General features: G+C 46.7%; 1 protein-coding gene across 1 annotated transcript in view; it reads left to right on the forward strand.

Annotated features, from left to right (window-relative positions):
• Positions 1–19447, forward strand: part of LOC135385307 (glycerophosphocholine cholinephosphodiesterase ENPP6-like) — a 32318-nt gene that overhangs the window by 2483 nt on the left and 10388 nt on the right. The window contains exons 2-5 of the mRNA XM_064614538.1: positions 8050–8237; positions 11734–11902; positions 12052–12161; positions 15200–15361. Of these exons, the coding sequence (XP_064470608.1) occupies positions 8050–8237; positions 11734–11902; positions 12052–12161; positions 15200–15361 (629 nt within the window). The remainder of the gene's footprint in view (positions 1–8049; positions 8238–11733; positions 11903–12051; positions 12162–15199; positions 15362–19447) is intronic.

The raw sequence follows: 19447 nt of genomic DNA on the forward strand, positions 1-19447 counted from the left end.
TGCACTCGACTTTCAGTACATTGTGCTGCTTGGGTAACATGACAGCCTGTCGTGTCTTCTTCTCGTCCTGTATCTTCCCTCAAACTCAAGAAAATTTTAACGTCGTCACACATTTAATCGCAAGTTTAACGACGAGATGCGGACCCGAAATGACGCTTCGGGATGGCCACCGATCCATTGCTTGGACATTGTTTTGGTAGGCGTCACCATTCCACAACTCGGCTTCTTTATATCGAAACGGATTTGCGGAGACCACGCAAGCTGCTACAGCCGCAGTAAACTAACCCAACTTATCACTTAACTAACCAAGTTTATGATGTACGACTTAGGTTGGTTTAGCGAAGTTTACGTTAGGTTAGTGCGACTGTGGCAGCTTGCCCCGCCTCGCCAAAATCCGTTTCAAAAGAAGTTGGGGAACGATTTAAGCTGTCACAGCCGCACCAACCTAACTTAACCTAATTTACTAGTACCTAACCTACCTAACTTACCTAACTACTACCTACTTACCTAACTAACCTAGTTTACTTTATTTATTTTTATTCCGTGTTAGCGCCGCGAAGCAACTGTGGCCATCAGCGGCGTACAGATGTGGACAGATGGAGAGAGGACACCAGGAAGGAGTGGGGGACAGGGGGGTTAATAACCTAGTTTATGATGTCATAGGTTAGTTTAGTAATAGGTTAGATTATGTTAGTACGGCTGTGACAGCTTGCCTCGCCTCCTCAAATCCGTTTCACAAGGAAGTCGGGTGCGATGCAAGCCGCCACAGCTGCACCAACCAAACATAACCCATATATATGACCTATACTCTAAACTAACACAGTTTATGATGTCTTTGGTTAGTTTAGTTATAGGTTAGGTTAGGTTAGGCTAGTGCGGCTGTCTGGCTTTATTGGACGTTTTGCCTGTAGCATGTACACTTAAGACACCGGTGATGGTGCAGCTTCCTCACAGGGGCCCACGACCGCCAAAAGACTGAGTGCTGTTCTTGCTATAAAGAGCAACCATACTGCACACGCAGCGTCCATCTTTCCGTTTCGTACAGGGAAAAAAAAAAGACTACTTGCTTCGGCCTGACGAATAGCACACTCCGACATTTTCCTAAATGCCCGACGCGAACAGGTATCTGACGAAATGCCTGGGCGACTTCTCTAGGCATTTAACGAAATGCCTGTTTTTTTTTAGGCATTTCGTTGAATGCCTGGCCGAACTCTACATTTCATAGAACGCTTGGAATCGTTCAATCATTTAACGAAATGCCTGATTTTGTCTGTTGCCTGTAACGTTTATATCAGATGAAGAACGCAGTTCCCTAAGGTCCTCCTCTAATGATTACAAAGAGCACTAGTGAACATTCCAAATGAGCAATACACCACATTATACAGATCATAATATGCCGTATAAAAATAATAGCTATTATTATTTATTACAGATCATACATGCAAGAAAAAAAATACGGCATACACCAGAGAAAATGTTCTGTTTCCTAAACAATGGTCAATGTGTAGCGCTTTTAATTTCTGAAGGCAAACGATTCCGTTAGCACACACGGCTATGCGTTACACCATGCGGTGAGGAAGATTGCCCTGCTTTTTATTCATATGGGAGAAATGGTAGTTTAATTGCGTAACTGTGTTGTGCATTTCTAAATAGTGTCCTTGTGTGTCACATGTACTTATTCCAGTGTTTTAACTACTTACGAAAGTGCTTCTTCTAGCGAATTTTTATAAGGCCCTCATTTTTCTCGTCCCTTTGACGGGGATTTCCTCAGCTTCATCGAATTGCCGATATCTTTGGAAATTTTATTTTTATTCATTTATTTATATATTTTTCATAATCGATGACAGACATGTACAAGATACTGCGCAAAAATATTTAAAATAAGCTACTAAATACTCCACGTAAATTATATTTAAAATAGGGTACAAGATACTGAAAACTGAAAGTAATTTGAGTAGAGTACTAAATACTCTAAGAAATATTTAATCTTTAAAGTACTTTCGTATTAGTAGTAAGTGAAACGCGTATTCTGAAAGTAGCCGTACAAATGAAGGGAGTAAACTTCATCCGCCATAGTTAAGCATATCTTTTATTTGCAAATACTTGGTGTCAAGTAATGTTTGGTGGACTTTGGTGAACTCAAGTAAAGTTTGGCGATATGTTCGGACCCAAAACTTCGTAATCCCTCCTGTATGTCAGCTCGGGTCTTTCAACTTCTTGCACGTGTTTAATGCTTTGGTGACCAATGAGATAAATGCCGAAATTCTCTTGTACCTAATCTCCTAGGAATTCACCTGACAATATTAATAGGAACCGTTCTCTGACGAAGGGGTCGGGCTATTGACAAGCATGGCCAAGCGTAGAACCAGCCTATTGTACCAGATGACCAGATGCGCGAACTCCCCAAAACTAAACAAAACAGGGGTTACAGAGGGTCACCTTCATTGGCATCATCATTCAAGGAGTTTTCCACCAAAGTAACTGGTGCAAGTGATGTGGAGTTGCGGGCCTCACATTAGTGAAGCCAAAATCTCCATTTTATTTTCTCCCTTAAAACCGGGAATCAAAACCAAAGGGGGTTAGCATCCAGTGAGCTGAAAATCTGGACACGGTGGGGAAGTGCGCTGGATGCGGCTTGACGTGGAAGGAAAGTATTTTGAGTACTGAGTAGCAAATACTGAAACATGTATTTTAAATACTTTAAAAATACTTGTCGCAAGAAGTGTTGAATAGAGTACCAAAATACCGGTAAAAGTATTTAAAATACTGTACTTTGAGTACGTACTCAAGATACGTACAAGTCTGGCCGATGACATGAAGTTGAGAGCATTCTGGGCTGGTTCCCGGAAGTCGGGCGGGATTGCCACGGACAGCCCTCTTTCTAAATTTCGCTGACGAAATTTCGTGTCCCGTTCGCTAAATTTTCTCGCATTAATTAAGTGAAAGCTATCCAATATCCTCTCGAACCTCTCTGATGGCCAGACGTCGGTCAGCGCTAGTTCTTTCCCACCTACCACGGTCTCCTCCGTGCGGGCGGTGGATCCGTGGACGATCTGCCTGGGCGGGAGGCGCTCACTCTTGAAATGGGAACTAGAAATTGACGTGGGCCAAATTAGGTCATGGTCCGTCGGCCCGGGCTCGGACGCCCAAAGCTCACCACCTCGGGCCACGGCTGGATTTGGAGTGGATTGGAAAAAGAAAGAAAATTATGGAGAAGTTAATCCCGACCCAGTCAGAACTGGCTACTCCAAAACGCGTTTGTGGGTGAAAAAATAGAGCCAGAAAAAAGAGAAGAACAAACAAACGAACGAACAAAAACAGTAAACAGGAAAAGAGGTAGAGTGGGTGTAGCAGGATAAAGCATAAAGGAAAGCGGGGCAAAGGAAAGGGGGAAGCCACGGCTCTTTATTACGATTTCCATTGCTACACCCAAGAACACAAAGTGGATTTAGGCAGAACGATCTCCACCGGGCTGTCGTCTTTTTAGGGGTGTGTTTTTTCCTGCTAGACCTGGAGTAGCTTGTCCCACAGTGAGCGGGCTCACATCTCCATTTTTTTCTCCTATCATCATCATCATCATCCACCGACCTCCAGGTCACCTAGGCTAGGACACCGCTCCGCAAGCTCAGAATACTCAGCAAGAAGAGGGACGGACTACGCTCCTCGCCGTTTAAAAATGCTGCTTTTTAAAGGAACGGAGCCCTCATAATCCAGTACGACTGATAATGATATTTTGCAAACCGGTTTGCAACCCGGTTCGCGGAGTGTTTGCAGAATGCCTTGCGAAGAGCAGAAACAGCGAAAGGAGCTTCGGCGCCACTGGCTCTATACTTCGAGTATCGCGGTACCAGGCTTTTTCCACCGTCCATTGACAACATCCTCTTCTTTCACAGTAATCCTTAGCAGCGAATGAAGAGTGCAATGTATCGATATATCTACGTCAGAAATGCGTAATCGAATCAATTCGTCGGGGTTAGTTATACCTGGGAGGTGCGATTTTTTTATAGCTTACTGGCAGTTACGTTAGTTAGTTAGTTAGTTACGCAGTTAGTGGACGTCAGAAATTTTGATTCGTGTAACGCGCGTGCCAGATCCGGCCAGGCTTCTGTGGCAGATCCGGACCAGGCTTGCGTTCGTATTTAAGGGAGCGGAAAGGGCGGGATCGAAAAATGGCAGCCCGCGTCTAATGTGAACACCCCTCGAGCCTCTTCAATCGGCATGGAAAAGACTCTCAGAAAGCTCTTTCTATACAGCATCTCGTGCGTTTCAACAACAGTTTTCCCTATAAGAAAACGGACCTCGATGCACACAGGCTGTTGAGCTCTCACCTCGTTCGTCATACGCGACGCATGCTGCCGGTAGACGTTAGCTGCGATGCTTCCGCACAGCAAGACAGATACCGGCCTCCGGTTATACACGTGCACACGTACACGGGTAGCCACGTGTCCCAATCCGTTCCCATGTCACCGCGTATAATAGCCCAAGTCAACCACCATGCACCACAAAAAACAACAGGGCATTAAATTCCGCCAGGCAGGCAGACAGGCAATAGAACGCCAGCACCACCACCACAGCAAAAGAAACAACAAAAAACAAAATCAGCTATAGAATTAAATGATGAACCCTCGTCTATCTATGTTCTTTTGGAGGTCCTGATTTATGCCTTGTCCTTATATCTCTGAGTGCGGAGTAGTAGGTCGTCATAGCTGCGACTAACCTATCTGCGTAATTTAACTCTACCCCCCCCCCCCCCTCCGTGTCTCTTCTTCTCCGCTGCTTGGAATAGTAAGCCGACCTCTATCTGGCTGACCTTCCTTTTCTTTTTTCTTTCTTTAATACACCTTCATATCCTCTCTCGCATAATGGGAGTAGCTGTTCCTGACCGCCTCGGGTTTAGTGTCTCCATACTTTTTCTTTCAAGCTTTTATGTCATTCGTTGATTCGATGATTCACGAAAACGTCCGTTTAGTCGTGACGATGCCCACTTGAGTGCGGCCAACAACGGCAAGCTACCTCGACCCCCCCCCCCCCCCCCCCCCGTTTAGAAAGCGACTTCCGCTGAACGCACAGGCTCTCGTACACATTAAACTATGAGAAAATTCGTTCCACTGCAAATACATGCCCATAGCCTTTCTACTAACCGGTGTACATCTGTGTTAAGCACACACACACGTCTCTCTCGTTGCCGCTCATCTTGACCGTATGAAGTTCGCCGCTGGAGTTACTGGCTGTTCGTCGTATCTATTTGTGGCAATTGGCATCGTTATCCTTGACTCACCCGTCTTTTGAAAACACGAGGTCACATATAGACTCGCCGAGGACGCATCACTACATTCAAGCAGAATTAGGAAGTCGCTGAGTTTAATCTAGCGTGTGCTCGGATTCGGTTTTTTAGAGGGTACCACCTCTTATGGACACAGGCACGAAGCTATGGATCCGGTGCCGGCGTGCGGAATGGCTGAGCTTTCCCCCTTTATACTTCCTGTTCCTTTTTTTTTCTTCTTTTGCCAATAAATCCCCCCTCCCCCGGTGCGGTGAATAACCTCGGCTCAATGAGCTATTCATTTGGACTGGGAAATAAAGTTATAAAACTTATTCTATCTAAATTCCACGGCTGACGATTCGTAACATGCCCCACTAAAATACTCACGACGAAAGTATATTTTCGTGCTTCTTAAGGAAAGGAACGAAAGCAGTGCCAGGAAAGTGTCATCCAAAAATTTGGGCCATAGTAACGATACCCACGCGGTGTATGCTGCCAAATGTGGCAACATGAGCACCATGCATCACAGCAGATAAGACAGCGGTCCTGCTTCAGCCAATAAGGAGCTACAAAGCCCTGCAAGAAAACAAGAAAACCAATAGCGTATTGACGAAAGGCGAGATTTAGAACGAGAGGCAGCCCATAATAAAACATTTCCAAAGGTTGCCCTTTGGTATGTGCGAAAGGAAGATTGAAAGGAAAGGATTGTTTGAAACTGGGCGGAAGGTTCCCTTTGAGAGCGAAAAAGGGATCGGAAAGGAAAGTAGCATTTCAAAATTCGGGCCTTATTGTGCCTCGTGTTATCGTGCATAAAATGAAGCGCAGTTCCCATTAAACAGAGTCGTCCACATGGTGGCCATTACAGTGACCTTTGTGACGACATCAACGTAATTTGCGCACGTACAGAGATATTTGCAAACGGCGTTTGACAAGTTGCATCAAGTGACGAGGAGAGGAAGTTCTTTCTTATTGCCGGGAATTTCCAAAGGGGAAAAGAACGTACTGGACAATAATTTTGTTTACCGTCTTGTCACAGATCCGAAAGGGCTTTGCGCGCACAGAGGATTATAATGAATGAGCTGTTTTGATCCCTGATTTGACTTGGATTTGCGGCAAGCTTTTTGTTACTTGGGGTTGAAGTTTTCTACATCTCACAGGTTAACTTGATGTATACTTCCTCCAGGGCGGTGATGTTTGCATCAGTGATGGAACCGGAATGACTGAGACTTTGTACTTTGTACACAGACTTTGTAACTTGAGACGGTTGTAGTGGTAGTGCATTCTCATAAGTCCTGTCCATCGCTCCAGGTTCTTTCGATAATGATGAATAGAGATGGGACGAATCGAAAATTTTCCGAATCCGAATCCAAGGAAAAGTTCTGCGAATCCACGAATCTTACGAATCTCGAATCTTTTGAATAATTTCTTTAAAAAAAAAGTTTGAAAAGCGAGGGGGAGAACACTTCTACTGAAAAATTTTTCGAATCAGAATTTGATATCTTGGTTCAATAATACTTACAAAACACAAAATACAAAATTAAATAATACTTCACTTTCAGAAGAAAACATACCCACATACTTCTTAAACGTATTTTTTAACATATGTCGCTCGTCGTCTACAGGAAATTTATAAACTCTCGAGCCTGAATCCTTTCCATAAAACTAAGAAACAATAAAAAGGGAAACTATGTTACTTTTAAACTTGTAATGTAAGAGGTCCGCCTGAACTCGTTCAGTCCAAGCTGCCTCCGGCGCGCGCGGACGGAGCTTTATATGACGTGATTTTGGCGCGTACGTCCCGCGGCCCGCCGGACAATCAGGATTTCGGCGTACTACGGAAGCGCCAATTTTAGAAAGAAAGAAGCAAATATGGTTGATGGATTCGAAAAATTCGTCTCGCCGTTTTGGGCACTGGAATTCGGATTACCGAATCTCGAGTCCCTGCCTAGGATTCTAGGATTCGGTTAATTGGCCCATCCCTAGTGATGAGTGTCCTCCTTTCTGCGTGCAGATTCAGGGGCATTTCGAGGAGAGCATATTCTATTTCTGAGTGCTTTGGAATACCCAATGCTAAACCTGTGCCTGCACGATGAAGGTGTTCCAGGGACTGCCAACCATTCGACGAGAATTCCGTGAAAGGAAGAGTCGTACTGTCTGTCGATCAGGTTCTTACGAGAGAGGCCTGAAAAGTTCTCGCCGGACACGCTGCAGTACTTGCAGTTGATCAGTACATCGCAGTTTTGTCACTGCAGTGAGATGGAGTGGACCCCTGTTTTGATAACGGGTCTGGGCACAGTTCTCCCGAGCAAAGAATGGCATCAAGACAGTCTGATGTAGCACCGAAAGGCATGATGTGCCGTCTTGCCCTTCATGGGTGTCCTCAGGGCACGCTGATGTGACATCAGCAGAACACACCTTGGCTACAGTGTCTATTCATTGGTATTAGCAGGCAACAGCTAAAAGATGTATTCTCTTAGTTGCTGAACAGCCGAAACGCGATGTAGACGAGCTAAACCATAATTCAAAATAAGCGTAAACAAGCTGAGTGATTAGTGAAGGAGCTGTGTTTTCCCGTATTTTTTCATAATTTCCTGTGTCTCTGCTTCTTCATCTTCCTTTTGTTTCTTTTTCTTTGGTTTTGGGAATAGCAAGCCTACGTCGCGGCTAACCTTTCTCTTCTTTTTTGTTCTTTCAGCATTAAACATAAACCCCGTGTGTGTCATTCAAAATGTATCTCAATGTTTGTCAGTACGCCGTCGACACGGCTAACAATGTCTCTTGCACAGGACTGTACCCCGAAAATCACGGTTTCGTGAGCAACATCATGTACGACGAGATCCACCACGACTTCTTTCTTATGGCACCTGACGCGAACGCGTCCTTACCGCACTGGTGGAACCACGCTGAACCCATCTGGATCACGGCTGAGAAGCATGGCCGACGCACGTCTATGTACTGGTGGGACGGATGTCAGGTAGGGACAAGTGGGGCACTATGCTGGTGGCGCTTCCATAGGCTGAGAGTTGCATTACAGACAGTACGATCAGAACTATGTGTGATACACTTGGATGCGCATTGTCGCGCTCCTTGAGAAGGAGAAAAGAGGGAAGGAGCAAACTGGTGGTAACGGTATCCTCCATTCAGCGAGGACATATTTTTGCCCCTCTAAACTTCACAGTACCACTTGTCCCGCTTGCGCGTTTTGCTTGCTGGGCTATTCCAGTAGAAACCACCCAGAAGTGTAGTTCGACCCTCTTAGATTTCGCTGGAAAAAAGTGTGCGCTTTCCCCTATAGGGTTGTGTATATGTAGGATATAAATTTGGGGGCGCCTCGAACATGGCCCAAACATGAAAAGGTGATGTCCGTTCCGCGCGTCCTCCTGACACACTCAGACGGCATTTCTGGACTTTCTTTATCTGGTGTTAGAGGGGAAGGGTCCATCTAGCTTCCTGAAAAGCATATGGAACAAGAACAAGTCTGGTGATGTTGTAAGCTCAAGAACGAAACGCGTTTTTTGCCAAGTTTACGATAAATGTCTTGCAAGTTAGCATTCTCTCAGGAGCCCGAGATTATTTATGCTCATAAACTACTGTACGGAGATTCGTTTTACGTAAAAATTGGAAGCTGACCTGTGTTCATTGCTTAGCTAAACAATCGAAAACATCGACCATTCATCAAAATCACACTTTTCAGATAACATTTCCACATACCTGGGGTCGTCTAGGAAGTAAAAGAAGTCGTGTCATTTGTAGTCAGATCCTCTCCTATAACATATTGAAAATCTACAGGCGTTTTTTTTTTTCTTAAACGAGAAAGACATTTTTTTTTCGTCACCATACTTCGCTGTAGGCCATTCGTTTATTGAGGTCGTCTAGCAAGTAAAAAATGATGCCTTTGTGACCCTCTCCGGTGAAAAGAGAACCTCTCCTTTACCATTTTGGCCGGTTGGTTTTAAGGACAAAATAAAATTTAGATTTTGGCCTTACTAATGTGTTACCATTTTGAAAATACACATATCTATTTGTTTTACGCGTTCAAAAGGTTCGTCAGGGCACTTTCATCCCGTCTGTAAGATACCATTATCACCCTTTGAACGAATTTCGCCTTCTGGTGTTCTGCCAAGTTTTTCCAACTTAGCACTCACAGTGGCTGCTTCGTAGCAGTTTCGTCGTCATTTATGATTGTTTTCACGTACCTGAAGTCGTCTGTGAAGTGAAAAAATCACAAATTTCAAGAACAGACCGTCTCCTATAGCATATTAAAAATCTGCTAGGATATTTATTCATGAATGGGAAAAAAAAAAACTTCGTCAGCGCATTTGCATTCGCTCTGTGAGGGACCATTATTATTTTTCTTCCGCTGTGGATCTTACTGCGCCAGCTGACCATAGCTATTGGCTCAGAGCATGCCAGAACGTGACGTAACAGTCTCGTCACCACCACCACCACCACCACCACCAACAACAACAACAACAATCTTTGGAAACCATTTGGTATGATCTGGAGCGCACTTCTCCCACAACAGAAAGGAAAAAAATAAAGAAAGAACGCATAGCTGTACGCGCACTGTCTTTCTTTCACTGGAAATAGACGTTCTGCTGCATATCCTGAACAGAAGATATATAGGCTCAAAGTAATAGTACCTCTTGGTGCCCTGGATGGAGCATGCCACATTGTGCTTCAGGTTCAGTAATTTCATCAGCAATCGTATGTCTTCGGTGATGAGTCACAACGCATGCACCCTCTTCAAGCTTTTCACCCTTTCACCAGAGGAACAGCTCTGCAGGTGTCAGAATATCTGCACTCAATAGGGGCGCTGCAAGCTAGCCCTATAGCTGCCGACCTTTTAAACTGTACTGTCAGCGCCGTCATTGCCCTTTACACACATTGCCCTTTACCAAGGGATGAGGCAAAAAAGTGCTATGTAGCATGCCAAAGTCATGCTTGTAGAGGCAAAGGCTAGCAATTGTATTTTCTATTTTTCTGTCGTGACGCAGCGCCATCAGAGAAGTAGTACATTTCTCTTTACTTACATACATTACTTTGTGCAATAACCAAGTGGCGAATGGTGTGTACTATGACATTAATTGTAATGTCTCATGAGTCAGGCAACCAGAAATGATGATGACGCTGCTACGAAGAGGCGACTATGAGTACTCGTGGTAGAACTAGCAGTAGAAGGCGAACTTCCTTCAAAGTGTGCCTTACAAAGGGGATATCAATGCGCTGATGGATTTTTTTTTCTCGCTTGGGAAAAAATACGCAGGTAGACTTTAAAAATGTTATGAGAGAGGGTGTTCCACAAAGTCACATTGATTTTATTTTCTAGACCAATTTTATCCTATTTAATCCTATTTCGTAGTCTTATTCGTACACGCACGAATGGGCTTTTAGATATCCGCATCCGACCCGCATCCGCTCACAACACATCCCCATCCGACCGCATCCGCAATGGAGACCAACTTCTGCATCCGCATCCGACCCGCAAAGTTGAGCATGCCATCCGCGTCCGACTTGCAAAATCCGAGTCTCCCACGGGACGCAGAGATGATTCAGTTTCTGAGCTCGATATATTTAGTCAATTTTCCAGAAAATACAAGTTATTTCCTGTCCTGCACCAAGCACGGATTTTGCAGCAAACGGAGTAGGTAGGGTTTATTACGAGTGGAACGCAAGATGTCTCCCCTCCCAGTCGCGCGAGGTGCTTGCGATCACCTTGTAGTCGGTGTTGGGTGCCTACTGCGAAGAAAATTGGTGCCACAATCACGCGGTTTATCCGCATCCGGCCCGTCGTCGATCCGCTCCATTAACAACCACATCCGATCGAGCGTTCATACTTCATACCCACAACGAGCGTTCATACTTCATCCGAACCCGTAAGCTTCCTGCGGATCACCCACTTCCATCCGCGGATGGTGCATGGCTTTATCCAAGGCGGCCTCAACTAACGAATGACCAACAGCGGAGTATGGTGACGAATTTTGTCCCCTCTGGTTTAAGAAAAAAACAAAAACAAAAACTGCAGATGTTCAATCTATTAAAGGAGCGATCTGTCCTGCAAATGCCACGACTTCTTTCACTTCGTAGGCGACTTCAGGTATGTGAAAATATTATCTGAAACGTGTAATTGTTTACGAATGGTCGGTTCTCATTCTCGGTTCCTTAGTTAAGCAATGAACACAGGTCAGCTTCTAATATTTACGTGAAAAGAAGCTCCATACAGTAGTTTATAAGCATAAATAATCTCAGGCTCCTGAGAGAATGCTAACTTGCCAAGCATTTGCCCCCAATGCTCAAGAAAACATAATATTGAGAAGAAAAGGTGTACATCCTACATACACACCCCTAAGGGAATTCACACACTTTTTTTCAGCGTAATCTAAGAGGGTCGAGCTACACCTCTGGCTGGTTTCGGCTGGAATGGCTCTGCCTGTCAAAGTTCCGCACTACGAATAATGTGTTCGTTACAGGTTGTCATCCGGGGTCGCAAACCAACACACTGCGCCCAGTACATCAGCTACTGGCAATGGACCACCGCGAACACGGACTACGGTTATGCCTTTACCCACATCCTGGACAAGCTCGAGAATAATGAGGTCGATATGGTGATGGTCTATTATGAAGGAGTGGACGCGCAAGGTACCTTCCACGGCACTGTTCTAATCTTGCTTACTGGACTGCGTACTTGGTGTCAATGTAGTACCGCAGGCTGCGAACATTGTAACTGCAATGAATTTTTTTTAAATATGCGTGCGATTTCCGTGGTTTCCTCTCGTTCCTCAACATAGGTCATGCCTCCGGGCCGGACTCAATTAGACGCAAAGAAGCACTAAAAAGCATCGATACTTTACTGTTGGGGTTGCAAGAGAAGATGCAGAAGAGGAAGCTATACGATAAGGTGAGACTCATTTAAACGTGTATTTTCGACACTCAACATCATCAAGGGCATGACTATTACTTGTCTTATACTGTAGCTGTTTTAAGAACGTCTACCAATATCGAACACTGCTCCTCACATCCTGAACGTGCAAACCTACAGACGACGCCCATTCCTGTGCCTTGCTGACGTCATGATGATGGGGTTACAGTCACTGGGGCTTCCTTAACTGCAGAGGCAATGCGAATCTTTAAACCTCGTTTACATAGTATGTAAGCTGTTTTCTGAAGAACAAATATGGTGCGCTGCCAAGTGTTAATTCCTTTATCAGTCTCATACTCACGTTCCCAGATGCGATAGTTCTTTCACACCGGTCCTGTTGGTGGTGCAGTTTAAGAGCCTGTTGCTTGTAAACCCAGTTCAAAAAGTTATAACATATGACAGGGCACGCTAAATATTCTTATTTTGCTCGTAAACTTGCGGTATAATAACACAGTCGACCCGCGTTTATGCGGACTTCATTTATCCGGATCCTGCGCCATCCGGACAAAAAAGCATGGGGACGGATTTCTCTCCATGTATTTCGCCCTCGTTTACCCGGACTTCAGCTTCCGGACTCGGACGAAAATTCCCAGGAACAGAAGTGACTAATACCCAACAATCGGCTTGTCATTGTCCATTGTCGGTCATTGTCCAGGAATGACACTTGGCCAACACCTAGTCAAGCGAGGTCGAAAACCCTGGTCGTGGCCTCCTTTTTACTGACACAAAAACGGTGTTGCTGGGAAGAATTTTCTCCCTTTCCGACTTTGCACGTTACACAAACGTAATCCACCTCAGCAGTCTGGTCATTTCAGACTGAGAAGGTCCGCAACCGCAACGAGGACCCGTCGCTGCAATCACAGATGACGACATCGTCAGTGTCGTCGCTTCCGATAGTGTTCAAAAAGAATCTGATGATGAGAGCGTGGATGCACCAGCTGTGACGGTAGAAAATGCTCGGGCGGCACTGAGAACAGCGCTATTATTTTTTGAGCAACAGAACAATATTTCGCAAGTCAATGCCATTAGCACAGTGAAGTCGACAAAGGCGAGTCCTTCACCACCACCACCACCACCACCACCGCCGCCGCCGCCGCCTCTTTCCAACCCAGATAAAGCGAGGGTGCGCGTCATTTTTGCGCTCGAAAAGTGCGTGCTTCTTGTTTCGGCTCATTTGCATAGCGAATTCAGCGATGGATATTTCAACACACGTGTGCGTTTTAGTGTTTCTTAAACATGGAATGATTTTGAACGAGGAATATCTTCCGTTCTGCTTCTGCAACCTAGCTTTTTTCCCCTAATTAAAGAATTCAGTAATGAATTTTAGGTAGTCGGTGGTCTTGTAGTTACATACTTTCTTCGAGAGAATATTCGCCTGGCCATACGACTCAACTGCCAAAACGACATCTGTTTGTTCTGCGCCAGTTTTTTTAAATAAAAAATCTGTAACGAAATAAATATGTACCCTGTACAATGATAATGGCCAGCGCTATGGTTGTTGGTGGATGACCGCCAAACAACCTGCAGAAATTGAATGGAAAGTGTCCCGAGAGTTGTTCATCGAGAGTCGACTGTGAAACGAAACTGTGGAGCATAAACAGCATATCAGCAAGGACCGTGATATCAGTGATGAGATCCTTACTGCTAAAAACAGCCTGGGACATGCATCCTAAGACGCAACAAAAACAAACAAAAACAAAAAGATTAGGTGAAGGAGATCTTTTTTATGGAAAATGGATCAAAATGGGCTCATTATACACCCGCGCCGATTTTTCGACATCGGCGGCGGCGTGCCGACAGTTTTGCCCTGGCGACGGCAGCGAGGTCCAGACCTCCGACGGCGGCGCTTCAGCGCGGCGTCGCACAGCTCTACGGGTCAGTTCTCATTTGGCGACGCCAGACGCGACGTCGTGAGCTGGCGGCGGAAATAGATGGGCATTTCGCCGTTGGGAGAGAAGAGACGTCGAGCCAAAAAAATTGCCATGCCGATATCTTTCACGACGTCGGCGAGAGCTGCCGAGGACGATAGCTGGCGACCAATAAGGTGACACAGAAAGGCCACGCCTCCTGAGTTTTCGTCTGCTTTGTACGACGGAATGCCACTGTGGTGGGAACATGAAAATCGTGAGCTCTGACGGGGCGGAAATGCACCTCTACTTTCGCTAGGTGAGAACTGGCCCTGCTACATAGCAAACTTCTTTTGTTTTAGACACAGTGTTCCGAGCACACCATGTAGTTTTGCCGCCGTGCTTGGCGGGCAATGCGCAGTTGGTGGCGACATCGACACAGTGTTGTCCGTAATTTTCAATTTCAATTTCCTACAAAAACTAAAAACGCACTTGGGGCGAAAATTGCGACGTAAGAGAACATAGAGCTCAGGCTATCGAATAAATAAGTCCTACTGCTTTCTAGCACCTGTCATTATACTGCCCCTCAGTTCTTTAAAATGTTGTGTAGGCTCTGAGGGTAAAATGAATAAATGAATAACTTACTTTGCTAAGAATTACGCGTATAAATGAATATAATAAATATAAAGACACTAAATATATTAAACAAAATAGGTTACCCATTCGCTCGTTCGAGCACTTTTTGCTCACCTTGCGACAACTGGGGCTTATTTCAGGATCTTATTATTCGTAATATATAACACACAAACACAAAGGACGGGGTGATATATACAACGTTTAACCTCATCTTGGTTCTCCCAATTGCAAGGGGTCCAGCCATTCACACGGACGCGAAGCAGCGACGATGTCGATGTATTCGACACTTTCGATGTGTTGTACGAAAGTGCGTTGACGCACTTACACACTTACACTTTCTGCACTATATCTACGTTCACAATATATTATGGTGCTACCAGTACCAAAGTCGGTGTTCTCAAAATGAAGACAGAACACCTAATACCATAATTTTCTTCTCTTCATCTCACCTCGTTATCATTTACAAGATAACGCTTCAAGTGTTGCTTAAATATCACATTTCAAGCTGTTCCAATCAATCTTGTCCTCCTTTAGGTAAACTTGGTGGTGGTATCTGATCACGGAATGACAAACATAGACTCCGACCACGCTATGACGATCGACATTGCTCCATACATAGACCTCAACGACGTCCATTCAATCCTGGACTCTGGAGCGTTTTCGATGATAAGGCCGTACATCGACAAGATAGAAAAGGTAAGAAAATATTCCGCGTGTGGATACCTGAGGTCGGTTTACTCCGTGCGGTCATTGCATAACGAGCACTGTTCCTACAGTCCTTTCGTGGATTGGCTTTATCCACCTTTTCCTATGCACTGCAATGTAGGCATAGAGCTCGCAGACTATAAAGGAGCTGCGACACTTTGGTATGCGGCGATGCACGCATAGCACTCTACCCAAGAGTAAAAAAAAAAAAAAAGAATTATTTATCTATGTGTCGTAGTTGGCGAGATACAGTCCCTTGAACACACGGCCGCGCCAAGCTATGACGTCAGAGGAGTGAAAACTACGACGATTCCCATTGGTCCTCGTAAGTATGCGTGACCGTTCCCGTGCTGCTTCACTGGCGGAAACGCCTGTAGTGACGTCAGCGCCGGGTGAGCTTGGAGATTCGCATCGCCGATTTTCTACGCACCTAGGAGGGCTTGCTGAAAAGTTCTCGGGCCCGACCCACTTCCAGATCACGACCTACTAAATTAGACTGACCATGTCATAATCGGTAGCTCCTATGCAGGAGACCGTCTGCATGGCTGCTTGGGGCGCTACACAACTTCACGCGGGATCTCCATCATAACTGTGGAAATTCGAATTTTGAACGTGCAGAAGCCGTAGAATCGCGCGTACGACTGCCGAAGCAGACGACGTCAGCAGATCCCATGAAAACTCGCGGAATGATTATGATAATTGTACAAAACTGAGATTGTACAAAAATCCAATGCTACGCTGAAGTACAGCGTGTTGCAGCAATTGAGGAAGCAATAAATGGGCCGATGAGCAGGGCCACCGCTAGCTTCCAAATGCGGCGCTGGGAAGGGGTGCGCAAATCAGAGCCGTCTATCAGGCGAGTCTAGCGATTGGGATGGGCCTGTTTTAAAGCGTGTCATTTGACGTCACACGATGGGCGGCGCGAAGGTCGGTACCGCCATTTTGGAGCGGAGCTACAGCTTTGTAATCTCCCTGTTCCTTTCACTCCGCCATTTTGGAGCGGAGGCACAGGCTTGAGATCTTCGCATGCCGCCGCGGCTCACCTTTCAAGTGGGCGGGACAATGACGGGTCTGACGTCACAGCGGGCCCCCATCTCGGGGCGGTAAAAGATCAAAGGATGGCCACATTCTCACCGTAAACGGCTCTGTTGCAAATGACATGGTCGTTATAATCTAGAAGGTCGTGCTCACATGTACGAAGGCGAGCTCGTCATCGTAGACGCATCGTAGAGCATCGTAGAGAGCAAGACGAAGAAGAGAAATTCAAGGGGGGGGGGGGATCTATTTATTTTGACAGGAAAAGTCAGCCAGAAAGGACGGCTTGCTATTCCTTGATAAATAATTCCTCAGTGGGTAGTCGTGCTCCTGGGGTAGTTAGAGTAAGGGGATGCGGGGTGAGAGGCTTTCCGCCGTCCCACCCACGATGTCACAGGCTACTGAGGAAACCGGTATCACGCAGGTAGTGGACAAGCGCCGCAGTTACACCACTACTGCGTGTGCCCAGTAGTGTTGCGAGAGAGAAGGAGTATCCGAGGCTGGTCAGGCGAGACTTGTTCTTGTCGCGGAAGGTGGGGGGGGGGGGATATGTTTATTAAGGAAAAAGAAAGGAAAGGTAAGCCAGACGGTGGACGGCTTGCTATTCCAAAAAAAGGAAAATGGGGAGGAAAAGAAAAGGAAAAGAAGAGGGGAAGACAATGAAGAAAAGAAACGGAAAAGAAGAAAAGGAAAGGGGAAGACAAAAAGAAAAGAAAAGGAGAAGACCAAGAAGAAAAGAAAAGGAAAATACAAAGAAGAAAAGAAAAGGTAAGGAAGAACACACAACTAAAACTGAAGAGTCACACACACGGTCACACAATCACGAGGCGTTGACAAGGTGCGAAGCGTGGAGAAAGCGGAGGAGCGCAGTGGTGGCTGCCCACTGACGAACGGGACCCAGTAAGGTAGTCAGTGTCATAGTGCCGTAGCCAAGATGGGATAGACGACGACAGAGGGCGTCACGGTGCAGAAGTCGCGGAAGGGCTTTTCCCCTGCTTGGGACGGCGACAGTCGAGAAGAAGGTGTCGTATGTCTGCCTCAACGTTGCAGGTAGAACATAGGGGTGTGGCTTGCTGGTCTATTTTGAACAGCAGTACGGTGTGCAGTCGAAATCGTAGGTTTGTAACGCAATGCGTTCATTTTTGCTCGGGCTATCAACTTGGCGACTACAAGCGTGAAATTTCCTGAGATTGAGCATGCAGCTGTTACGAAGTTCTTTAAGCAGAAGAAATTAAACTACAAGGGGAATCTATTAATTGAATGATGGCAGTCGAAGAAAAGGCACCAGCAGTGGACTGCGATCATTCAATCGAAGTGTGCAACTGGGCGTTGTGAGGCTTGTGTTGTGTTTGTCCCTCTATGTTGAATTGCCTCACCCACTACAACGGAAACCTATGGCGATGCAAACGTTAAGTGGCGAGGGCCCATCATAATCAACTGCGAAGAAGTAGTGTGCCAACTTTCAGCGTGGGGATTGTGTCGCCGAAGACGCCGGAAGATCAGGGAGACCTCCAAAAATACCAGCATCCGAAACTGTGGATTGTGTCCATGACCTCATTTTCGCAAATGGGCGAGTCGCGACTAAAACAATTGCGGCATGTCTAGAGAACGCATTGGGATCTCGGTATGCGGAACCTGTCCGCTAACTGCGTGCCGAAATGTTTGAATGCCGACGAGAAACAACGTCGTATGGATGCCTTCAAGCTCATTTGATAGCATTTTGAGCTTCCTTAGTGACACTTTTCTTGAGCGACTTGTTACAGTTGATGAAACATGGTTGCATCACCATGATCCTGAGACAAAGCAACCGTCCATATGGAATGGCGGCACTCGGGTTCTCCGAAGCTGAACAAATTACGATCACCGTGAAATGTCGTGTCTACAGCCTTTTGGGATGAGGAATGTGTCTTGGTGACTGACTGTCTCCAGAAGGGTGAAACAGATAATGTAGTTGTAGAGGAGGTGGTGTTCCTCTACATGAGTCCTGACCGGCGATGATGGAATGTCCCGGCGGGCGGATGGTCGTGCCCTCACGCTAGGACGGTGCCGGTAGAACTGCCGTGCCAGCGCCGTAGCGCGTGGCAGCAGAGGCACGTCTTCGTCATCACACACGGGCCGCCACATCACTCCCCCCTCAGACGCGGAGCGGTGTAGAGCTGGCGGTTGAGGGCCGCGTCGATGCATGAAGAGGAGGAATACAGGCGACACGTAGTACAGGGACTGCTGATCTTGCGTCTTGTGTTGAGTGGGCAGAAGAGCGGGATGAACGGTGCGGACAAGAGATGGCCGGGAGGGTTCCAGGGGCGGGCCGAAGTGGAGAGCAGAGTAGGCAGGACGTAATGCAGGATGGAGCGACAGAACCGCGACCGGTTCGTGAGCGGTGAGCTCGTACTGTCGCCAAGAAGAGTGCCGGGGAGGACCATCGCGAAGCACGGGGAGACCCGGAGTAGAACTCGGTGGCCTCCGTGCGGGTCCCCGGTGGAACGTTGGTCCCGGTGCCTCTTGAGCGCCACTGGATGGGCTGCCAGCAGTCTGTATCGAAGCCTGGTGGGAAGGCAAGGCGGGCAGGGTTCTTGGGAATGGCATGACGATGAGGATGGGGCCATGCAGCCGCCAGCGGCGTACCGGGACCGGTCCGTGATGCTCGTGAAGGTGCCGCTGGTGAAAGCCCGAGGAGCGCCATCGCGAAGCATGTGGCGACGTGACGCAGAGTGAGAGACCATGGCGATGTGAGCTGAGTAGATGAGCGAGCTGGGTAGAACCATGGTGTTGCGCGGCCGGGCGTTGCGATGAGTGGAGCCGCGGTGAATTGACGTCGTCGCCTAGCGGTTCCTCGGTAGAACAATGCACCGTACCTTCGGAGATGGCTTCAGAGGTGGGCGTGCAGAAATTTGGGATGGTACTGGGCCGAATTATGCCGAACATGGTGTTCTTTGTTCGGGTCACCAAATGTAGAGGAGGTGGTGTTCCTCTACATGAGTCCTGACCGGCGATGATGGAATGTCCCGGCGGGCGGATGGTCGTGCCCTCACGCTAGGACGG

The sequence above is a fragment of the Ornithodoros turicata genome, chromosome 2 (genome assembly GCF_037126465.1).
Source record: "Ornithodoros turicata isolate Travis chromosome 2, ASM3712646v1, whole genome shotgun sequence".
Classification (NCBI taxonomy): Eukaryota; Metazoa; Arthropoda; class Arachnida; order Ixodida; family Argasidae; genus Ornithodoros; species Ornithodoros turicata.